Source organism: Simochromis diagramma, unplaced genomic scaffold (assembly GCF_900408965.1).
Source record: "Simochromis diagramma unplaced genomic scaffold, fSimDia1.1 OVJJ01000205.1, whole genome shotgun sequence".
Classification (NCBI taxonomy): domain Eukaryota; kingdom Metazoa; phylum Chordata; class Actinopteri; order Cichliformes; family Cichlidae; genus Simochromis; species Simochromis diagramma.
In genome coordinates, this window is record NW_024386782.1 from 15,681,873 (window position 1) to 15,704,468 (window position 22,596).

At 41.4% G+C, this 22,596-nt stretch overlaps 1 protein-coding gene across 4 annotated transcripts in view; it reads left to right on the top strand.

Moving 5' to 3' along the window:
• Positions 1–1,319: 1,319 nt before the first annotated feature.
• LOC120727736 (probable cation-transporting ATPase 13A3) overlaps positions 1,320–22,596 on the top strand; it is a 34,027-nt gene continuing 12,750 nt past the window's right edge. For 2 of the 4 annotated variants that reach the window (XM_040022196.1, XM_040022199.1), the window contains exons 1-21: positions 1,321–2,065; positions 5,000–5,069; positions 9,167–9,340; positions 9,474–9,653; positions 9,771–9,841; positions 10,601–10,684; positions 10,808–10,877; positions 10,971–11,105; positions 11,202–11,274; positions 11,383–11,514; positions 13,503–13,670; positions 13,784–13,941; positions 14,015–14,203; positions 15,021–15,082; positions 16,102–16,252; positions 16,402–16,524; positions 16,609–16,626; positions 16,859–17,009; positions 17,170–17,290; positions 17,933–18,057; positions 18,152–18,315. In XM_040022196.1, coding sequence (XP_039878130.1) covers positions 2,007–2,065; positions 5,000–5,069; positions 9,167–9,340; positions 9,474–9,653; positions 9,771–9,841; positions 10,601–10,684; positions 10,808–10,877; positions 10,971–11,105; positions 11,202–11,274; positions 11,383–11,514; positions 13,503–13,670; positions 13,784–13,941; positions 14,015–14,203; positions 15,021–15,082; positions 16,102–16,252; positions 16,402–16,524; positions 16,609–16,626; positions 16,859–17,009; positions 17,170–17,290; positions 17,933–18,057; positions 18,152–18,315 — 2,478 coding nt within the window. In that variant the 5' untranslated portion in view covers positions 1,321–2,006. Of the gene's footprint in view, positions 2,066–2,093; positions 3,770–4,999; positions 5,070–9,166; positions 9,341–9,473; positions 9,654–9,770; positions 9,842–10,600; positions 10,685–10,807; positions 10,878–10,970; positions 11,106–11,201; positions 11,275–11,382; positions 11,515–13,502; positions 13,671–13,783; positions 13,942–14,014; positions 14,204–15,020; positions 15,083–16,101; positions 16,253–16,401; positions 16,525–16,608; positions 16,627–16,858; positions 17,010–17,169; positions 17,291–17,932; positions 18,058–18,151; positions 18,316–22,596 lie in introns of those variants that run through there. The other 2 variants (XM_040022198.1, XM_040022197.1) reach the window with 2 other exon arrangements.

Consider the following 22,596-nt stretch of genomic DNA (forward strand, 5'->3'; position numbering starts at 1 on the left):
ACTGTGTAGCATCCCGTCTTCTTTAAGCAACAGCGCATAAACATCTGGGAACTGAGGAGACCAGCTGCTGAATTTGGGAGAAGAATGTCGTCCTATTGTTGTCTCGGTGATTGTAGCTGCTCAACAGGCCAGTCCAGATCGTCACTATGGAGCTGCGCTGCTGTAATAGATGCAGCACGCGCTTTAACATTATCCTGCTTAAGTATGCAAGACTTTCTCTGAAAAACACGTCTTCTGGATTGGAGCATATGTTGCTCTAATACCTGTATATAGCTCTCAGCATTGATGGTGCTTTTCCTGATGTGCAATCTGGCAGTTCCAGAGCACTAATGCACCCCCATACCATCAGAGCTGAACTTAGCTGAGAGAAGACGACAGTAGTGCCGCCTGAGGTCCATTCGCAGATGGTGTATTATAGTTTGCACACACACAGATTTCTCCAGATTATTTTGAAGATATTATGTACTGTAGATGATGAGATATTTAAAGAATAGAGAATTTCAGAACGGTGAACCTCTGCCCGTCTTTACGTCTGAGGACTTCTGCCTCTCTAAGATACTCTTTTTAAACCAAATCACCTTACTGACCTGCTGCTGATTAACACAATTCATTTTAAATTGTTCCTCCAGGTGTTTCTTTTTAGTACCGCTTAATCTTTTAGCCTCTTGTTGCCCTGTTCCAACTCTTTTAAAACATGTTGCTCCCATAAAACTCAAAATGACATCATTTTGCACTTGGTGCTCACTATGGACCGACTTTGTTTTAGACAATCATTCTGTGCGTCCTTCTGATGATCTGGTGACTTTTACAGGTTTTAACAAGCGCTGTGCTCGCTGCTGGGTTCGGCATTCTGAGAGAAGAATAGAGCAAAGCAGGCAGAGCTTTAGTAGATCTGCAGAGCTTTTTGGAGTAACACTAACAAATTTAAGCTGTTTACACACATTGCTGACCCGCAACAAGCTACATGACTGAGCTGTGCCCAGCTTGCACTTTGCTTGGTGCTGGGACAGACTGCTGTGGCACAGTGAAAAATGACATTGCACAACATGTGCCAGACTACAAATGGAAAGCTTGCAGTACTACAAATCTGCAGAATCATATGTAGATATATTCAAGACAACAGACTAAGACTGTTCAGCTATTCAGCTATTTAATTCAGCTATTATTACACTTAAACTAAAACCTGTCCAGATAAGGATTTAATTTGGAGTTTACTTTTTTATCATTTTGTGCTTTGACCTAAATTTTAATTGGCTATTTAGCTTTGATTCAGATCAAATGGAAACTAAGTTTATGTTGAAACAAACATATAACATATTATGTTATATGTTTGTTTCAGGAAAAGGACGCAGGATGCTGAACTTTGCATATATGACTTCTTTTCTCTTGATTTAATGTGAAGCCTGTGTGTTTCTGTAAAATGGTCAATACTCGTGCATCTGACAGCTTTAAATTCAGTTGTCATATTTTGCACTTTAAACCGTTCATCTTATAAATATATAAAAACTCATGAAAGAAGCCCGCCTTGTTGGCACTCATGTAACGTCATTTCATGCAAAAACGTTTATTACGATTTGATAAGATGATGAAATAGATTTTGAAACAAAGCCAAGTTTTTTTGTGTGTGTTTTATTTTTAACATCTGCAATAAAGAGATAAAAGGTTAACTTGGTGAAACTTCAGCTTCTTAGCGGCCTCCGTCCTGAAACAACACCACCCTCACGGCTAAACGTGCCCCAATATCAAACCACGAATAACCAGTCTGAATACTGCGAGTCAGTCTTGCACACGATTCGTTGCAACTTGCAGAAATTCGCCCCAAAAGCGGTGTCCTTCAGTGACCTCACATCCTGTTTTCCCCACTTCCTTGTAAATGGACCGGTTTGGGACGGTCCGGGTCGCCTCGCAGCGTGGATCTCCTGCTGTGTCCACCGCGCGTTTCTCCAGACACTCGCTGCACGATCCGCAGTGTTTGCGGGCTGCAGAGGGCACCCAAGCAAACTTTAATGCAGCAGCTCCACCATGCAGGGTCTGATCTGATCCAGCAGAGAGAGAGGAGGCATCGGTAAGTCGGCAGCTCGCATGAATCCACGCTCGTTTACGCGATGATTGTAACGTTTTTGGACGCTTTCAGCAAAACATGCGCCAAATCTCAGTTTAGCGACAGCTTGCGAAACTTTTTGACGACTTTGATCCATGTTGGTGAAAGTTAGTGAGACTGGAACGTGCTTTGCGTCCACTGATCATGGCTGTGATTAAAACCGTGGAAATCTGTGTTTTTTCTGCTCTTACACTCAAACATCAACAGTTGAAATTTTCGCATTTAAAGCAGCGCGTTTATCGCTTTGGTTGTCGGATTTGTTAAATATGGCTCAAGTGGGGCTGGCATGTGGTGGAGACACCTTTTAGAGGATTCACACACCTGGGTCTGTGTGGGCTGCATGTGCAGAAGAGTTTAAGCTGTCATGTTGCACATGTGTACTTGGAACAGCTCGGCTAAATCCCTGCTACACGTTCAGGACTGGCTTTGATTTGATTTGGACACTCCAGTATATTTAAGATCAAGCTGTTGGGAAGCCATTGCTTACATAGAGTGTCAGATTCTTGCAGAGTGCAGCAGTGTTTCAGTTTTATTTATTTCATATCTGCCCCTACAAGTTTTCCTGGCACAGAGAAGCACCGTGTGTTCACTTTTAGTGACTTTTTAATGGCGATAAAGTGGTTTTATATACAGATAAAGGGAAAGTTAAAGGAAAAGCCAATATAAAGGCTGTTGGTAAGGTGTTTGGACAGAACTGCTTTTATGCACATCTGCTGGTTGTCCACAAGCTCCACTGGAGGAATTAACAACTTTAGCTAAAAGATATTGTCTCATATCAGATCTGATAACTACGAAGGGTGTAGTTTATGATTTCTATCCTTATCAAATCTGGAAGAGACCAATCTCATCTCTTATCGTCTTCATTTATGCACTCTACTTGGTTTCTGCTCCTTTACCATGAATTTGTGCATGTGTGAGTTCAGTCTGTGGCAGTGCTGAGGTGTTACTGAAGCCCAGGTTGCTTTGATAGTGGGCTCCAGCTCCCCTTGTTTTGGGGTTGTCTCACCTTCTTCTATAGATTCTTTGTGGTGTTTGAATCAGGTGAGTTGGCTGGCCAATCAAGCTCTAATAGTAGATGGCTGTGTTGACCTTGAATCTGATAAAAAATAAAGTGGACCAACCACCACCGATGCCAGCAGATCACAGACTGCAGAAACTTTACACTGGATTACAAACATCTTGAGTTCTTTGCTTCTCTGCTCTTCATCCAGACTCTATGCCAAATTTACTTCTGTTTTAAAAGAGGATTTTTGACCGCTGAGCAGTTCATTTTCTCGTTAGCTCAGGTAAGACATTTCTGAATCCCTGGTTCAGGTGTGGCTTCCTATTATGACTCTCGTCGCTCCTTTCCTGAGGACCTCTGTACCCGGTGGCTGTAGATGCAGACACCAGTCTAAGTTCACTCCTCTTGAAGCTCTCCCAAGTTCTTGAATTAACTTTTCTTCACAGTCACCTTAAGGCTGAAGGTGCTTGTGCGCCTTTTCCCTTCCAGTCAGCTTTCTGTTGATGTGCTTCTATACCGCACTCTGAGAACAGCCAGCCTTTTCAGCTGTGACCTCCTGTGGTTCACCCTGCTCGTGGAGGATGTCGATGATCATCATCTGGGCAGCTGTGAAGTCAGCCGGCTTCCCCATGATTGTGGTTGCGTGTACTGAATTAGACCAAGAGGTACACAGTATTTACACTGTTTAAATAATAATTCACTCAAACCCCAAATGAAATCTTTGAATACTTTTCATTCAATAATTCTTTGAGCTGTAAACTCTGAGTTATCACATTGCAGTTTCTGTATAGCGAGTATATAATACGTAACAATTTCACTTTCTTAAATAACTGAGAGAAAACTTTGAATTTTTCCAAAGATATTGTGAGTTTTTGAGATGCATCTGATCAGATCAAAGACTTGCATGTTAGGATAAGTTTGATTTTTTTGTCATAGTAAAGCTGAGGTCTATTTGTTTTCCATTTTTTTTTAAATTAAAATTTTCCATGGAATAAAAAATGCACTTTAATGTTAAACCTTTAAATCAAAATTGCAAGGAGTGCTAAATGAAAAAGTACATTTTAAATATTAAGTACTGTATTACAGACGCGGAGCTCTTGATGGGCCAGGTCAGGCGGATGACGCACACAAAACTGCAGCTGTGACTGTTTTTGAACTTAACAATAGTGCAAAGGTTTCTGTGTATATTGCGGCCTATCATGCACTGATTGTTGCTTAATACTATTCTTCTATTTATTATAAGTAATTAACAGATGTGTTTGGACTGGGGTCATGCAGAGTGAGTAGGATTATGATGTGCAGATTACACACTAATGTCTGTTTTTATTACATTCCTGATTGTTGATTTGATAGATAAAATAAAGCAAGTGTATAAAGTGCTTCGAGTCATATTGAGTGCATTAACAATACTGTTCTGGCAAACTTGAAAATCGGCAACATTAAGAATGAACTGTCAGGACTTAATGAAGGTAGATGTTTGCAGAAGAATCACAAGAGGCTTGGAATACGTTGGAGCATTTTTCAGTTCAGGCGGGTTCGGTGACAGATCTTTCTTCCACACAGACACCTCATCGGTTCTCTCACGGATACGATTTTTGTCCTTGTCGTGATGTTGTTTGACTTGTATCTAACTTTATTTTCATCTCCAATGATGAAAAGCCAAATAGGAAAAAATAAATAAATAATAAATGGCTGACTTCATTATTAGTTTAGGTTGCTATCTCTTGAGAGACTATAACATGAAGTCATTTTATGCCCTTGACTGCGATTGAAGGACCTTTATCGACTACACAGAGTTGAAGAGATCCTTGATAGCTGAAGAGCTTCCACGAGTGATGACACACCTGCGGGGTATACAGTGGTGACAAATTATACTTTTTTGCATTTCTTCGTAGTTTCGGGACTTCTGAGAAAATGAAGGTGAACGAGGTGAAGCTCATCAGCCCAGGCCTGGAGGATGAGATGGTGAGTATCACTTCAGTTATTTCACTTTTTGGTTTTCTCATATCATCTACTTTTGGCATGAAAATGCACCAGTGTGTGTAAGTATTGTGTAAAAGAAGAGTGAGTTTCAGTCAGATGGGTACAACTGTTTTTTTTTGTTTGTTGTTGTTGTTGTTGTTGTTGTTGTTTTAAAGGAAGCAGGTTGTGTTTACTACAGATGGACATCAGCCAATGGTCTGTGGACTTGGTGTGTTAAAGCCTCAACTGTGTTACTGTTGGCACGTTGGTTTACTAGATCCAGAAGTTATAATATTTAGACATGTGAGTGGAGTGCTAAGTTATCACCTAACACTAGGAAGCCATAAACTACATGGGCAAAATGCATGGACATGGCTAACTGGCGTTCAGTAACAGACCAATAAATACTTGGATGGTCTGAACCACTAAGCAGACAGTATTATTTGGCAGGCCATTGCATTAATCCAATATACTGATAGAGTTGTAACTCGCTACAAAGTAACATGTTTTTTGGTAATGCACTAACTGAATGCAATGTGATTACTGTATTAAAGTTGCAATTATGCCGGTACTTAAATTACCAAGGCTCTTCAGTTATCTGCACGTTAGGCAGGTAGAACTAAAAAGGCATGTTTTGTGTATAATTTTTGTCTGCTGGGCTACAGTCAGCTGATTTCAGTTAATGTGCAGAGAGCTGGAAAACTGGAGTGGTGTACAACTTTTAAAGAGTGGAAATTTGGGCATTACCTTTTTTCTTTGCATGAGGGAACAAGAACACGATGCAGAAACAGTCGCATTATACTGACATCATCAGCTCCTTGCAAACATTAGACAGCATGCTAACACAAAGCTAGCTAAGAACCCAGAGTGTTAACGCTGAATGTTTGCCTACGCCAAAACCTGCAGCTGCCTGAACCTCAACAGGTAACAAAAGCAGTGATAATCACTATTTTTGAAATATAAATGTAGCATCCATTCCTACCTGTACGTGTTTCTGAGGTAGAATCACCATGGCGATCACTTTCAAGATTCTTTGGGCTGGTTTACATTATTGCTTTGTGTTCAAGGATCGTTAGAACAGGGGTGTGTGTGTGTGTGTGTGTGGGACTGGAAACTAAAGCTTATGTTGTTAACTGGTAATTATGTGAGAGTGCACATCAGGTCATCTTACAGAGTAATGCAAAAGGAATGTAGTGATTAGCAGAGGTGGCAAAAGTACAGAGATTTTGTATTTTAGTAGAAGTACAGATACTGTTTAAAAATACTCTAGTAAAAGTTGAAGTACTGATTCAACTTCTTTACTCAAGTATAAGTGAAAAAGTACAAGCTCTGAAATGTAGTCAGAGTAAGAAAGTAGCTCTTTGAAGAACCTTTCTGCCAGCTGTTTCATGCAAAGCTTTCAGTTTAATTTTTAATCCTAATTGTAGTCAGCCTGAATCTGTTTAATAGAATATGAATTTAACCACAATAAATTCAAAATACACGACTTAATTCAACCAGATGTCAGCAGATGTTACTGATTTCCATCCTCGATACAGTACACAGTTTATGCTGTCTTTATATTAGACACTATAAAGTTGGTATGAAGGTGAATTCAGTGAATGGATCTCAGCATCATCATCTCTGCCACCCTTCATGTAAACTAACTCTGACCATGAAACCTTAGCCACTGTGCACCGGTCACACACTCTTCTTTACTTTAAACTCATCACAGTGCAGCAAACAAACCTGTTTATCCTGCACTAACTTGCAGAGGATTTTTGTGTATCCTTTAAATATCACAGTTAGTTTACCTCAGTTTGTTCTTCATATTGTGCAACCTGCTGCAAAAAACCACAATGTGACATGTACAGACCCAGTATCTGATTTAAAAACAGGACTTGCATAGAAGATTTACATTTCCAGTTAGTCAAACACCACTGAGCCGTCCTTACCTTTAAATCTAACCTCTCGTCTTCCTTTCCTGTCTTTGTCATCTTTCTCCATCTCTGAGTGAAGTTGGCTCTCTTTCTTTTCTCTCCCCGTGAAAACCAGCAGCTCGACCTTTAGCTAGCAGATAAACTGCAAACAAACTCTTTGTGTGTTTGCTGATAGAAATGCTGTATTTGAAACACGCCTCACTTTAATCCCTTTAACTTTACCAGGTAGTTTTTTACATCTTTAATCTCTTTTTATGGCACATCACTTGGCGAATAGTACTGGAACAGGATGGCCTTTCATGTGTTACTGTTTAGGCTCAAGTCGGTTTGATGTCTGAAAGCCAGTGTCATGAAATAATAACTCTCCTCAAATGCCTTAAACCTAAGGTAATGAGTCTGTTTTGAAAATATAAGGATTAGAAAGTACAGATATTTGTTTAAAAACGTAGAGCGTAAAAATAAAAAGTTGTTTAAAAAAAAAAAAAAAACTCAAGTAAAGTACAGATACCTGTGGAAGCCCGTTTCCGCCACTAAAACCCCCCCCAAAAAACAAGTATCCATAGGTCGAAATTTCGAGTTAGCTCTGCCAATCAGTAATCTAGGTGAATGAGGTCACTTTCTTGTTATGCATATGGCGCAGAGTAACGCGCACTCAAAGCCGGATCGCAACAAATTGGCTCTTTCGCGAGTACGTTTGCTGATAGTAACTCCATGCGATTCAGCTAATAACACAAGGATTTCATCATTTTTGAAGCCACGCCGAAAATACTCAGCAATCTGTGGATTCATGACTGGATGTAATACTGGTAGCTTAGCTGTAGCATTTGTAGCTGAAGGTTTCAGCTTCCGGGTAACAAGGAAATGACATCATTCATGTAGATTACTGATTGGCAGAGCTAACTCGAAATTTCGAGTTACTTTTCTCAAAATTTTGAGTTAATGAGTTGAAATTTTAAAAAATAACTCAAAATTTCAAGTTATGGATCCCTTTTTTTTTTTAAATTTATTTATTTTTTTTAATTTTTACTTGCGGAAACGGGCTTCCATAGATACCTGAAATTTCTACTTAAGTACACTTAAAAAGTATTTGTACTTCATTACTTCCCACCCCTATGATTAGTATTAACAATTTATTTATACTGGGAGCAATTAAGTATGCATCCTTCTTAAAAAAGGTAACTATGGGGTGGGGTGTGGGGGGGAATTGATACAGCATAGCTACGTTTTGTGTTGTGATATTGCATCGATATAGACACCAAATATTTTTTTTGTTAAATTAATTAAAATACGATGGAAAAACTACAAACTTAAACTCTGATAATTAAATATGAATTGCTGTTAAATGTGAATTTCTTTTTATGTAGACAGCATTGATGTTTGATTATTTTTTTTTCAGTGATTTGTCGCAGTTAATTGGTGTATTATCAGAAACAGATTGCACGTAATTACCATTCATTCACAGACTGATAGCAGACTGACTGTCTTACATTTAAAGCAGGTTTTAGGGACAGTGTTGGTACGCTTGATGATCTCATTTTGCAGCCAAAAAATAACTGACGTGAGATAACTTTATCATATTGCAACAAAACAGACACTGATAAAGTTTAACTTTGAGGACATAATTTGTAGTTGAACAACATACGTCACTGCAGTGCTCAGCAGGTCACACAAGGTTAATAATCACAGTAATATTGTATTGTGGGTTGTCTACTGAGTCCCACCTCTAGCTAGCTGTGCATTAACATATAAGATGTAAATCGGTGTTAGACTCCAGATTAAGATAAGTCACTAATATGTTTTTCCAATTCTCTTAGTATTTATTACACATTGAATATCTTTGATTTCAAATTCAGTTTCAGTTAGATGAAATAATGCAGGTTTTGTCCGTCCATCCCTGGTTTGAGACTGGGGGGAGGCACCAGCTTCAGGGGGGTCACAAGCTAGCGAGCTCCTTGTGCCGGTCCCAATCACAGATAAAAGGGTGGATTGCAAGAAGGATGCCATTCCTGATGCATTCCAGTGCACACCATCCACCTGCTTTGGGAAATACTTGCTAGAAAATCACTTGTCTATTAATTAATCTGTGGCTGAAATAAGTCCTTGAATCCAGCATATTACCAGGTGTTTTACAGACAAGAGACAACTACGCAGCCATGTTAACATGTTAGCGTACCTGTGCAGGAGGTGTCGGGTTACAGACCCTGTCTGTGGAAGACGATCCTGGTGGGCGCAGGTGTTATTTGCTCTGGTGGTCTCCTGCTGCTGCTCCTCTACTGGTTACCTGAGTGGGGTGTGAAGAGCACCTGTACTCACACCACGCTGAAGGACGCACACACAGTGCTGCTCAGGACAACAGTATGTGCTGTAGTTTAATATTGAAATGAAGCATTTTATTTCTTTGGCACACATACTGTTCCATACTGTGTCTGATAAATTTGGTGTGGCCTCACGAACAGGAAAACTGTGCTGCTTTATATTGTTACCTCAGGATGAGTTCAGACAGTGGTTTCGAGCCAAAGTGCATGTGATGTTGGCTCCTGGGAAGAAGCCCTTTGACAGTTTGGCTTCCCAGCCTGAAAGCCAGGTACCAAATGGAGACGGAGACCTTGGTGTCAGCGCTGTACACGAAGACTGCTACGGACAGTTTTCTCACAGGCAGCTGGTTCAGGTACTTTAGTATGAAGCCGTGTCTCCTGTTACCATTTGATAGTTTTCTAACTAACACATTTTGAACAAATCTGTTTTACAGACTAAGTGTTTGGATTCTCCCCTCTCCCCCTCTCAGGTTCACTATTTCGTCCACCACAGCACTCGATACTACTGGAATGATGTGATACAGAACTTTGAATTATACAAGTAAGCATCCCACTGAGTATGTGTGCTGTAGTCTTGTGTTCAGAATATTTGATGTGCTACATGTATTACAGCTTTTTTTTTTACAAATTCAGTTAAATTATATGAATTCATTGACTTTTTAAGTAAGGGGAAAAAATGATGGAATTCTCTTGTAATGCTTTAAACGTAAAAGCGTGAGGAGGTGTAACAGAATAATAATTGTGATGGGTTTTTTTTTTTTTTTTGTTGTTGATTGCATAGTTTTTGCCAGGTTCTGCATGATCAGATACACACCGATAAGGCATAACATTAGGACCACCTGCCTAATATTGTGTTGGTCCCCCTTTTGCTGCCAAAACAGCCCCCACCAAGCAACGGATCCTTTAGGTCATGTAAGTTAGGAGGTGGGGTGTCCATGGGTCCGACTTGTTTCTCCTGCACATCCTGCATACATGAAGCAGTGACCCCCGCAGACCGAGAACGCCCCACGATAGCTGCAGCTTTGGAGATGCTCTGACTCAGTTGTCCAGCCATCACAATTTGGCCCTCGTCAGACTCTTAAATCTTCACACTTCCCAGATTTTCCAGCTTCTAACACATCACCTTTGAGGACAAAATGTTCACTTGCTTCCTAATACATCCCACCCACTCACAGCTGCCACGATGAAGAGATAATCAGTGTTATTCACTTCACCTGTCAGTGCTCATAATGTCATGCCCGGTCGGTGTGTGTGTTGCTCTGCTCAGCTGCAGTTGACATGAATTGTATTCATTTTCTAGAGGCCTGGAGGATGTGAATGTGAGCTGTGCAAGCCTTCACTCTGAGCACAGCTCTGGGCTTTCTAAAACATTACAAGACTACAGGTACATGCTGGGCTTTCTTACAGGCTGTTTTCTTAAGTTATTTGCTCATTTAAAAAAAAAAAAAAAATGAAGAAGCAGCAGATGGATTTTTCATGATGGACAAATTGGATTCTTCTTTATCAGGAGGCTGTTTTTTGGGGAGAATGAGATTGCAGTGAGAGTGCCCTCTCTGTTAAAGCTTCTGGTAAAGGAGGTGAGTTTCAAGCTCTTGCATAACATATTTTCTTACAGCACATCTATCATTTCTTCTAATTCCCCCTGTTTGCATGTTTGTTTGTTTTTTCAGGTCTTGAACCCTTTTTACATCTTCCAGCTCTTCAGCATTATTCTCTGGAGCTTTGAAGATTATTATTATTATGCCTCGGCCATCGTTTTCATGTCCATCATTTCTATCGCTACCTCACTGTACACCATTAAAAAGGTGGGTCACACCTGAGACGGCTCTGCTCTCGGTCACCCGTTTTCAACGCAGTTGTGTTCTGGTGCCTTTCAAGAGCTGTTTTTCTTCTCCTTTCAGCAATACGTCATGCTGCACGACATGGTGGCAGCCCACAGCGTGGTTCGTGTTTCCGTGTGCAGAGGGAATAAAGGCATGTTTTCATCTCTGATCATGACACAAAGCTAATAGCTGCTTTGCCTTGTGACTGGCTACAGAGACAGTGTGTATCCAAAGTCTTCTTTCATGATCTTGACCACAGATATTGAACAGGCCATGTCAACGGAGCTCGTGCCCGGCGATGTCATCGCCATTCCAGCGAATGGGATGATAATGCCGTGCGACGCCGTGCTCGTCTGCGGAACCTGCATTGTGAACGAGAGCATGCTGACAGGTGAGACTGCTCTTCACCGCGCTCGCCGTGGAGAAAAGTTACTACCGTTCTTCCAGGAATCAGTGGTTATCTCTCATCACTTATCTCTTTACACTTTATGACTGTTCGTGAGAGGCAGCTGGTACTTCGTCACTGCTACAATATATCAAAGATTAAGCCGGCTTTGATTTTTAGCTCGTCTAGCTGAAGGACTGATTAGCTTATGCCACGGCGAGGCGTTCTTTGCCCGTCCACAGTTCAGAAGAACTTAGGTCACATTTGTCATTTTACAGGGAATAACCTGATGAGCTATTATGTCATCATTACATTTTTTTTTTTCTTTTTCTTTCTTTCTTTTTTTTTTTTTTTTTTTGCCCACATTGTCATACATGACTTTATTGTATCATCACTGGTCCTTTAAAACAAGTTCAGCAGGCTCTAACTTATGCAAAGTTCATCTGCTTTCCTTTAATGAATCCATAGATTTGGACATCATATCCTTCTCTGACCTTTTGCTCTCAGTTAGAAAGCTGTTAAGGCACCTCACACTTTGCTCAGTTTAAGATAATTTTACTCCGATTGGCTGGCGTTCACAAACAGGAGGTTTTTAAGAGCATGTGGGCGGGGCTTTGCAGTAGTCACATTAGAACGTAGAAGCTCGTCCTGAAAACATGGACCCAGATGTACCTGGATCCAAGGCAAGCATCTTCTAACATTTGCACATTATTGTTTACCAACTAAAGGAAAACACGCTAATATACTTTGAAATTGGACTTTTTCCACCCCAACCAGTGAGTAAACTAAAAGCATCGTCCAGTCTTTAATTAGCGCTACGATTCATGGTTTGGAAAAATTAAAAAAGTTCAAAATGCCTTCCTTCTTCACATTTTCCAAAGCTGTCCAGCGAGGTGACTTGAAGCCAGGTGGATGCTGAAGCCTGCCTATATGTGAATGGGAATGATGTGAGCTCTGAGATGTTTTATTTTCTGCATCTCTAGTGTTCTCACTTTAAAAGTCATCTGTTTGCCTATCATCTGATAATAACATTTTTTACATCATAGAATTTTTATATTTGACGTTTGTTCCTTTTATTTATGTCTGCCTCGTTGTATTGCTAGGTGTTGGTTTTGTCTTATGACTATTTGTCATAAGTAAATATCCCATGTAATTAAGTACAGTCATGTGAAGAACGTTTGTCACATGACTGTAAACGGTCCTTTGAAAAACTAAGAATACATTATGACTCATTAGCCTGTAGAACCACTTTTGGCAGCAATAACTTATGTATGACACGTGTGTCTTACATCATTATGGGGAGATTTTGGGCCACTTATTTGACAGTGTTGTTTAGCTTTATTTTTTATTTATTTATTTATTTTTATTTTTAAACGTTTTTAGGCATCGAGATATGCACAGTTCTCCTGTTAAAGTCCTGCCGCAGCATTTCAGTAAGTTTGCAGTCTGGACTTTGACAAGGCATTCGCAACACCCCAATTCTCTTCTTTTTAAGACATCTTGATGCAGATTTGCTGCTGTGTTTGGGATCGTTGTCCTGTTCAATGACTAGTTGTTAGACAGATGACATCACATTTGACTTATCACGAGTTTATGGTCGACTCAATAACTGCAGGGTGCCAGGTCGTGTGGATGTAAAACAAACCCAAATCATCACGCCTCTACCGCCGTGGTTGACAGTTTGTTTGAGCTCTCTGTGCTGATATGCACCAGACAAGGTGAAATGCAAACTTTGTTTTTCACGTGACTGTATGTTGAAAGCTGGATCCTGTCCACATATTGTGATGTCCTGATAGCCATGGTTTTTGGCACCATTTGTTTTTTCCCCTCCTGTAGGTCACAATATGTGATGCCCTGGTGGTTAATTGAATAAATATTTTGCTGGGATTCTTCTGCAATATTTCAGTAAAAGCCATTCTGGTGTTCTGGTCTTCATTTCTGCATCTGTTCTTTTTGATGTTTTCTTTTGATTATAAAAAAAAAATCTCTTTTAGGAGAGAGTGTGCCAGTCACCAAGACCAGTCTGCCCAGTGCTGGCGAGGAAGGAGCCAGGAGCTACAATATAGATGAGCATAAAAAACACACCCTCTACTGTGGTACCCACGTCATCCAGACCCGCTTCTACACCGGAGAACTGGTGAAAGCTGTTGTGGTGAGAACAGGTAAACTGGAGAGAGACGGACTGGGACCCACTGTGGTGGTTTAGCTTCTGCTTTAGACTGAGCACCCTCAAAAGAAAGAAAATAATCAGAGTATTACTTGTGTGTCTCCACAGGCTTTAGCACAGAGAAAGGCCAGCTTGTGCGTTCTATTCTTTACCCTAAACCCACTGACTTCAAGCTGTACCACGACGCATACCTGTTCCTGTTGTGTCTTGTTGGGGTGGCAGGCATCGGCTTCATCTATACCATCGTCCTCAGCATCATGAACAAGGTATTACTGCTCTTTAAGAGGCTTATGAACGTCTTCAGTGAGCTGAATCACAGTTGCTGTCGGTTCTCTCCAGGTCCCAGCAAAAACCATCATTATTGAATCTCTGGACATCGTGACCATTACCGTGCCCCCGGCCTTACCGGCCGCCATGACGGCCGGCATCGTTTATGCACAGCGGCGTCTGAAGCGCGTCGGCATCTTCTGCATCAGTCCGCAGAGGATCAACATGTGCGGTCAGCTTAACGTGGTTTGCTTTGACAAGGTGAGTTAGAAAATGTAGAAGCTGAGGATCTGAAGTAGCTCAGAAATCAGTCCTCAGACAAAATGCATGGAAATTGGTTTTCAACACATTAAAACCCACTTCCAGTTCAAGCACAAGTTCTTTTTTGAGAGTGACTGCATGATTTAATGACCGTAAATGTCTCGAGGCAGAGCTGTGGTCGTGCAAATATGCTGGTTGTTCATAGCATCGAGCTTTATGCACTCAAAAGAGTGATGCTGTACATGTTTATAAGGACTTAGACGTATCTAAGCAGGCTGTGCTTGACATGTAATTTTCCTTTTGTTATCACGAGCACCCAGTGAGCACAATGAGAAACGGGTTGTAATGTTGTTAGTTTGAGAAAAGCATTCAAAGTTGATAAATTTGATTCATTATTCAGTGAAGTCTGTTTTTCCAGGCATTTTCCAACATTTTCTAGACTGTATAATTCATTAAGAGAAGGAACAAATTCATCAGTTCTGAAAATAAAAAGACACAGACTTTATTCATAGTTTGTTTGGTTGTAAAGGAGCTAAAGTTTGTTGTTGTTGGTTTTATTTATTTATTTTTAACCCTGACCTCAGTTGGTAGGAAGATTATGTACTAAACAGCTAAATGCTTCCACACAGACATGCTGGGTCACATCTTTGTCCTTGTTTTGTCCTTGTTTTGTCCTTTGAGGAAGCTGCTTAGTCTTGTTCCGTTCCACTGTCTAGAATTATGGGCTGTTCAGATTGATTTCCTGCTCTTGCTGATGAGATGTACGAGGCCTGAGTTGGTAGCTTCGTAATAATGTGCAGTTTTTGTTTTCCCTCAGACTGGTACTCTGACTGAGGACGGTTTGGACCTGTGGGGCATTCACAGGGCTGAGGATGGCAGGTAGGAAGTGGCAACTTTGGGTTTATTGCCATTCATGTGCATATTAAGATCAGATCTCCGAGTATAACCAGAAACAAATAGGAACTGCTATAGCTCACCTCTTTGTGCAAGTAGCAAATATGCCAAAGACAACTGCAGGTGCCTTAGTTCAACTTGCCCCTCAGTCATTTCCTGCATATTGCTCCCCCCCACTCCATCCATGCTTTACTGTCTAGTCTCTGTAAAGTTCTCTCAAAATAAAGACAGCACATACAAAAAGGTATTGCATCACTGCATCATAGCTTTAAAATGCTTCATTTAGCAGCTTGTTGATTTATTGAATAACAAAGAATGCATCTGTATTTTACTGCTGTCCGCTAACAGTTTCTCTAATAATTTTGCCCTGACACATCTGAAGGAAAAGTAATCGTGACTTCTTTGGTCATAGACTGTACGTAGTAGATGGCAAGCAGAGGGCGTATCTGATCGTAAAAGTCTGAAAAAACGACAGTCGTACTCACTTTTGATTCTGACCTTGCTAAATCTTTTCTTGATGAGTTTATGGGCAAAGTCAATTATTTTAAATCTTGTTAAATATATAAAAGGTCTTTTTTTTTTTTTTTTTTTTTTTTTTTTTTTTTTTTTTTTTAGAAAATCTTTCTTTGGAGTAAAGCCGCGTATGCTTTAGGGTGTGGCTAACATGTTGCTACAGTAAACATCCTGAGGACTGTTTCTCAGTTGAATCCACTGCTAATTTCTTCTGATTTCAGAAAACCAAACGAACAACGTCCGTGCTTACATTAGTAGCCTGTGAACCAATAGTTCCATCGTTTATGTACAGTCTTTAACTTTGCCTCTATGAAACACTGGACAGAGAAAGACCTTTACTGTCAGGAGTTGCCATCGGCTTCTATTAACAGATCTGGAAATGTCACAGAAACTTTGTTGTTTTCACACAGAGTTATATAGAGCCACGATTTTCTTCTTTCGCACCTACAAAGAATCGAGTCGTTGAGTCGGGCCTTCTCTCTTCGCTGCAGCTTTTGTTCACCTGAGTCTGAGGCTGCTAAAGACAGTCTTGTAAACACTACATTCGTGGCCTGCATGGCAACCTGCCACTCACTGACCAAAATAGAAGGAGAGCTCTCTGGAGACCCTTTGGACCTCAAGATGTTCAGCGCTACAGGCTGGGTAAGCAGAGATTTGGAGTGTTTAGCGTGGTTAGTTACTGATAGCCTGTAAGTGAAATCTCCAGCTCCAAGCTCCAGAAAAAAAATACCTTTATTTACAGCAGCCTTGACTCAGTGATTCAAGGCAGAAAGGTGATGTTTTTGTTTTAGATCCTAGAAGAACCCACCGAGGAAGAAACCGCGCTCCACAATCCCATAATGCCCACAGTTGTACGCCCTCCAAAGCACATCGCCCCTGAAGCCCATCAGAGCAATCCACTACCTCAGAGCATGGTACCGTGACCTCCGTATGTTAATTGATGACTATAAATCAATGCTGGATTTTCCTAATATGACACTTTTTTTTTTCTTTTTCAGGAGCTTTCTGAATTATCTGTAAGTTGCCATTTCATGAAAACATCAATGTTTTTGTATTCACTTTGTTACGCAGTGTTAAATCTTGTAAATCTGACGTAGCTAGCTGAAAATTATAGCCTAGCATGAAGCCTGGAAGCAGCTGTCAAACTACTCTTTGAATCACTTGTTATGAAGAGAATAAATCAACACATTTTTAGAGTCAGAGCAATTTTTTTTTTTCCAGTTCAAACATGTGACTTTTGCTCCTCAGGCCTGTGAGATGGGCATTGTGCGTCAGTTCCCCTTCTCCTCGGCGCTGCAGAGGATGAGTGTGGTGGTCAGGAGGCTTGGGGCAAAACACATGGACGCCTTCTTAAAAGGGGCACCGGAGGTGGTGGCCAGCCTTTGCAGACAGCACACAAGTCAGACATGGGATGGTTATTTCCTCCCTTTTAATTTGACTTTGCTGTAAAGAAATACAAATGAATAAAATATGTCCTCCCTGTCCCACAAAATCATTTCTTATCTTGTCTCATGTTATATAATAAGGTCACACCAACATAGCTCTAACCTTCTGTTTAGTCCCACAGACGTTCACAGAGACTCTGGAGGCCTACACCAGGCAGGGCTTCAGGGTTATTGCCCTGGCACATCGTCAGCTAGAGTCCAAACTCTCCTGGCACAAAGTCCAGAGCCTCAGCAGGTACTGTACGCCCGTATCCTCAGATAATACTGCCCACAGTGCATGTGGATACTCCCACCCTGAAGAAAATGCTTGTAACGTGGTTTCTCATCTTGCTGATGAAGCTTTTAGAAGCTCGAAGCTGCTCTTAGAGTAACTTAGCTCAAAGTCCTTCTATTGCAGGGCAGAAAACGTCCTTGCTAAGTGAAACATGAGGAGGAAGGCTTGTTTGAGAGCTTTTATATTGGAAGTATTTGAAATGACTAGCAGTTTTGTCATCTGCCACAATGTCGTGCTGCCAAAAGGCACAAAACTGTTTGAGGCGACTGCAATATGAATGATTTATTAAGTGACTCTATGCTCAAAGACGTGCTCGCTGAACAGCAGCATATTAGTGTTTGTTTCCGGGTGTTTGGGGTCAGTGTGATAAAAGTAGGAAATCATTAACTAAACTTAAAAACAGGAAGAATGTTATGTAAGTGAGCTGAGCTCTTAAACTGCTTTAATGCAGCAATAACCTCAGATTTATGATGTCTAAAAGTCAGAAGTCACCGTGTGTCCCAGATTCATCCTGATATCTGTTTTTCTCTAAATGTGACTTTTTGTGGATTCCTTAAAAAATGGCAGCACAATTTATAGAAGTCTATGATTTTTCTCTCATAGGGACGTAATAGAGACCAACATGGAGTTCCTCGGTCTGATCATCATGCAGAACAAAATCAAACCAGAGACTGCTGGTGTTTTATGTGAATTACAGCGAGCCCACATACGCACATTGATGGTCACGGGTAATGCAGCTCAGTCAATTTGTCTTTTATTTGCGACGCAAATTCAAATGTTTGTGCCTCTCATTTCCCTCCTCTCCTCTGTATCTTCTGATAGGCGACAATATGTTGACGGCCATATCGGTGGCTCGAGACTGTGGAATGGTCCGTCCACGCGAGAAGGTCATAATAGCAGATGCTGTGCCTCCCAAAGATTTCCAGCCTGCGAGTATCACGTGGCATTACACTGAAAACCAAGCTCAGGCTGTTAAGGACAACGAGGTAAGAACCACCAAGTAATCCCCGGTTAGTGGACGGTACTGGGAAGAAGGTTTGAGCCAGCCCTTGTAGTTCTCCAGACTTCTTGAAGGATGTTCCAGAGCTCTTCGTTGGATGTTGACTGCCTTTTGTTCCTTTCTCTGCTTCATTAAAGTTTGAATAATCTCTCCATCAGATATGTTGACACTGATTTTCAGTCCAGTTCTTGTGTAATTTTCATACCTCAGCCTTTTCTCTTTGTTTCCTTTCCTTAAGAATGGCTTCTTGACAGTCACCCTTCCACTGAGACCATTTCTGATGAGGCTTCAGTGAACAGTGGACGGATCAACTGAAGGCCCATATTTATCTCTCAGATTCTGTGTCAGCTCTGTGCTGTTGTTTCTCAGACATGACTTTCAGATACTGTTTATTTTTAATGGTCTGATATTTCTTCTTCTCTTTCCTCAAATCTTAAGGCAGGAATATCAAACTCATTTACATACAGCCCATCTTATGTGGTCTAGACCAGTAAAACTGCCCTTTCTGTCTGTGTAAAGAAAGCTACTTGCAAAAGTATTCGGCCCCCTTGAACTTTCCCACATTTTGTCACATTACAGCCACAAACATGAATCAGTTTTATTGGAATTCCACGTGAAAGACCAACACAAAGTGGTGTACACGTGAGAAGTGGAGCAAAAATCATACATGATTCCAAACATTTTTTACAAATAAATAACTGAAAAGTGGGGTGTGTGTAATTATTCAGCCCCCTGAGTCAATACTTTGTAGAACCACCTTTTGCTGCAATTACAGCTGCCAGTCTTTTAGGGTTTGTCTCTATCAGCTTTGCACATCTAGAGACTGAAATCCTTGCCCATTCTTCAGCGTTTGTGAACAGTAGTTTTCAGATCTTGCCACAGATTCTCGATTGGATTTAGACACCAGACAGGTCAGGGATAAAGTTATTGAGAAATTTAAAGCAGGCTTAGGCTACAAAGAGATTTCCCAAGCCTTGAACATCCCACGGAGCACTGCTCAAGCGATCATTCAGAAATGGAAGGAGTATGGCACAACTGTAAACCTACCAAGACAAGGCCGTCCACCTAAACTCACAGGCCGAACAAGGAGAGCGCTGATCAGAAGTGCAGCCAAGAGGCCCATGGTGACTCTGGACGAGCTGCAGAGATCTACAGCTCAGGTGGGGGAATCTGTCCATAGGACAACTATTAGTCATGCACTGCACAAAGTTGGCCTTTATGGAAGAGTGGCAAGAAGAAAGCCATTGTTAACAGAAAACCATAAAAAGTCCCGTTTGCAGTTTGCCACAAGCCATGTGGGCGACACATGTGGAAGAAGGTGCTCTGGTCAGATGAGACCAGAATGGAACTTTTTGGCCAAAATGCAAAACGCTATGTGTGGCGGAAAACTAACACTGCACATCACTCTGAACACACCATCCCCACTGTCAAATATGGTGGTGGCAGCATCATGCTCTGGGGGTGCTTCTCTTCAGCAGGGACAGGGAAGCTGGTCAGAGTTGATGGGAAGATGGATGGAGCCAAATACAGGGCAATCTTAGAAGAAAACCTCTTGGAGTCTGCAAAAGACTTGAAACTGGGGCGGAGGTTCGCCTTCCAGCAGGACAACGACCCTAAACATAAAGCCAGGGCAACAATGGTTTGTTTTAAAACAAAACATATCCATGTTAGAACGGCCCAGTCAAAGCTGATAGAGACAGACCCTAAAAGACTGGCAGCTGTAATTGCAGCAAAAGGTGGTTCTACAAAGTATTGACTCAGGGGGCTGAATAATTACACACACCCCACTTTTCAGTTATTTATTTGTAAAAAATGTTTGGTATCATGTATGATTTTGGTTCCACTTCTCACGTGTGCACCACTTTGTGTTGGTCTTTCACGTGGAATTCCAATAAAACTGATTCATGTTTGTGGCTGTAATGTGACAAAATGTATGTATTTATATATAATGTATTTTAGATATTTTAATATAAGTTAAGTTTTAAGTTTTTAACACATTTACATAGTAGAAAGTATCTTTTTATCTGTAACTTAACTACTTTTCCAAAGCCTTCCAGAGGGCCCGCTGAAGGCTTTGCTGGGCTGATTCTGGCCCCCAGGCCTTATGTTGACACCCCTGTTTTAGGGACACACTGCACACCATTCTGAGACATTAAAAGCTGTTAGGGAAAATATTCTAAAACACTTCTTCAGTAAAGACTCAGAGAAGAGAAACACACAGAGTTCTTGCTAGCAAGGGCAGCTCCCTACTGAGAGACTCTCACTAAGAAACTGCCCCGGTCTTTATTTATACTTGTGTGTGTGTGTGTGTGTGTGTGTGTGTGTGTGTGTGTGTGTGTGTGTGTGTGTCCTTCTGATCAAAGGGTCATATAACATGAAAGCACAAAAGGTACATCCTTGGTCAGGAAAGGGTAGTCTCCCCCTCACCCTAAATAACATGGTGAGGAAGTCCAGCAGTTCATCTATATGTAAAGAAGCACTTAAACTAAAACAGACATAGCTACGTTAATCCTACCGTAAAACAATAAAACAAGGTACGACCTCTCCCATGCTCCCAGGATGTGGGGGTGAACCAAGCCTGCTAAAATCACACATCCTGTCACTACCAAATAACTACAAACAGCATCCTACCATAAGCAAACTTATATCACTAAAAGATTATACTGACTACTAAATACAATTTTCCATTAACATTCCCTCCTGTTGTCAGTAAAACTTTAAGTGAGATACCAGTTTGTAACATCTTGTTGTACATTTTCTGTCACATCGTCATTAATCACACAAAGTCTTCATGTTCCAACAGGTCGGGGTCATTATCATCATCACTTGTCATGGCTATTTATGCAGCAACAGTAGAAAAGAAAATATTATGTAGTTAATCACGAGTTTTATACATGGCAATATACACGTTACAAAGACACAAAATAAAAGTAAAAATATCCCAACTCCGATGAGTAGTCTTTTTAGCACCTGTAACCAGGAGCCAGTGTAAAGCCAAGAAAAACCAGTCACTTGTATCACTTACATAGTCCTGATTTTGGGCCTGCTGGATCTGTCTCCAAACATTCAGGGCGTCAGTCATATTTGATGAATGTGCGTCTTCTTTATGTAAATGCAGAATGTGTTGTTGAAGAGGACACAAAGTCCCCTTTCTCTGCTAGTATCATAGAGTAGTTCTTCCCTGAGAGTTAGTCCAGGAACACATATAGTGTGGGGTATGTTGCCGTGCTGGGTAGATGGGAACAGACATAATAGTCTGTATTTGCCGATTCTGCTTTTGTTCTGTCGTGGATATAACGGTACCAGGCATTATTCATCCACGGAGGGATGTGGTCTTGCGTCATATCCCTTAGGTGAGAGTTGTCGTGTGTCCATCTTCTCTGCCTTCCTCCTGGTTCAGCTGTTTCCGGCACCAGCTGGGGTCCTGTAAGAGTGAGCGTCGTAGTCAAGGTAACCAAGAGGGTCCACCTTCCCATGGTTGCACACAGGTCCGTCACGCCTCGCACTTGGTTGCCCTAGAGTTGATCAGAGGCTGGAGGTTGAAGTGCGAGCTTACCCTACGGGGGCTCAATCAGCACTCCCCCCTCACCACTGAAACAACCAAGTGTGAGATTTCTCTATTGTGCTGTCTTGAGGGTGCCGGGGTTTCCTGGGACCTCGACCTCTTTGCAGTGGCTCTGATAAATCCAGGAGGGTCTCTCCGCTATTTTGCAGGAAGTTGAAAAGGTCAGAAGCACTTGAATTGGCCTCTATCAACCCCTTTGTGAAAAGGGTGCTGGGTCCAGTTATCTTACTGGCGTTATGATCCCAGCAGTCTTCAATGTGCCAGCGTATGCACAGTATAGTGACACAGCATTAGGTGATGTTCATAGGAAACTGCTGTCATCACCACCATAGCTTCTGGTTCCTGTGCTTTCACAGAATCATGATGTCATCCTTAGACTCCCTCTGCGCTGTCGATGGAGCTTGGCACGCTCCCCTCATCCTTCAGGTGCCCGTCTGTTGTCCACAATCTCCTCTGTTGGCCTCTGGAAATCTCCCTTGGCACAGCTCTCATTCCAACGCAGTTTCGTGGTCCTTGCTTCTCACTGGGCCTCTGAAGATTTCTCAGGAGATTACTGCTGCACCTGTATTTCCTTGCTAGGAGGAAAAACTTCTATTTGGAGAGCATGTCAACAATCATCAAACCACGCTCTTTTAGTTCAGTGAACTTCACTTATAGGCCATCAAAGCCTCATCTGAACATGGATGCATCACTTGCATAGTG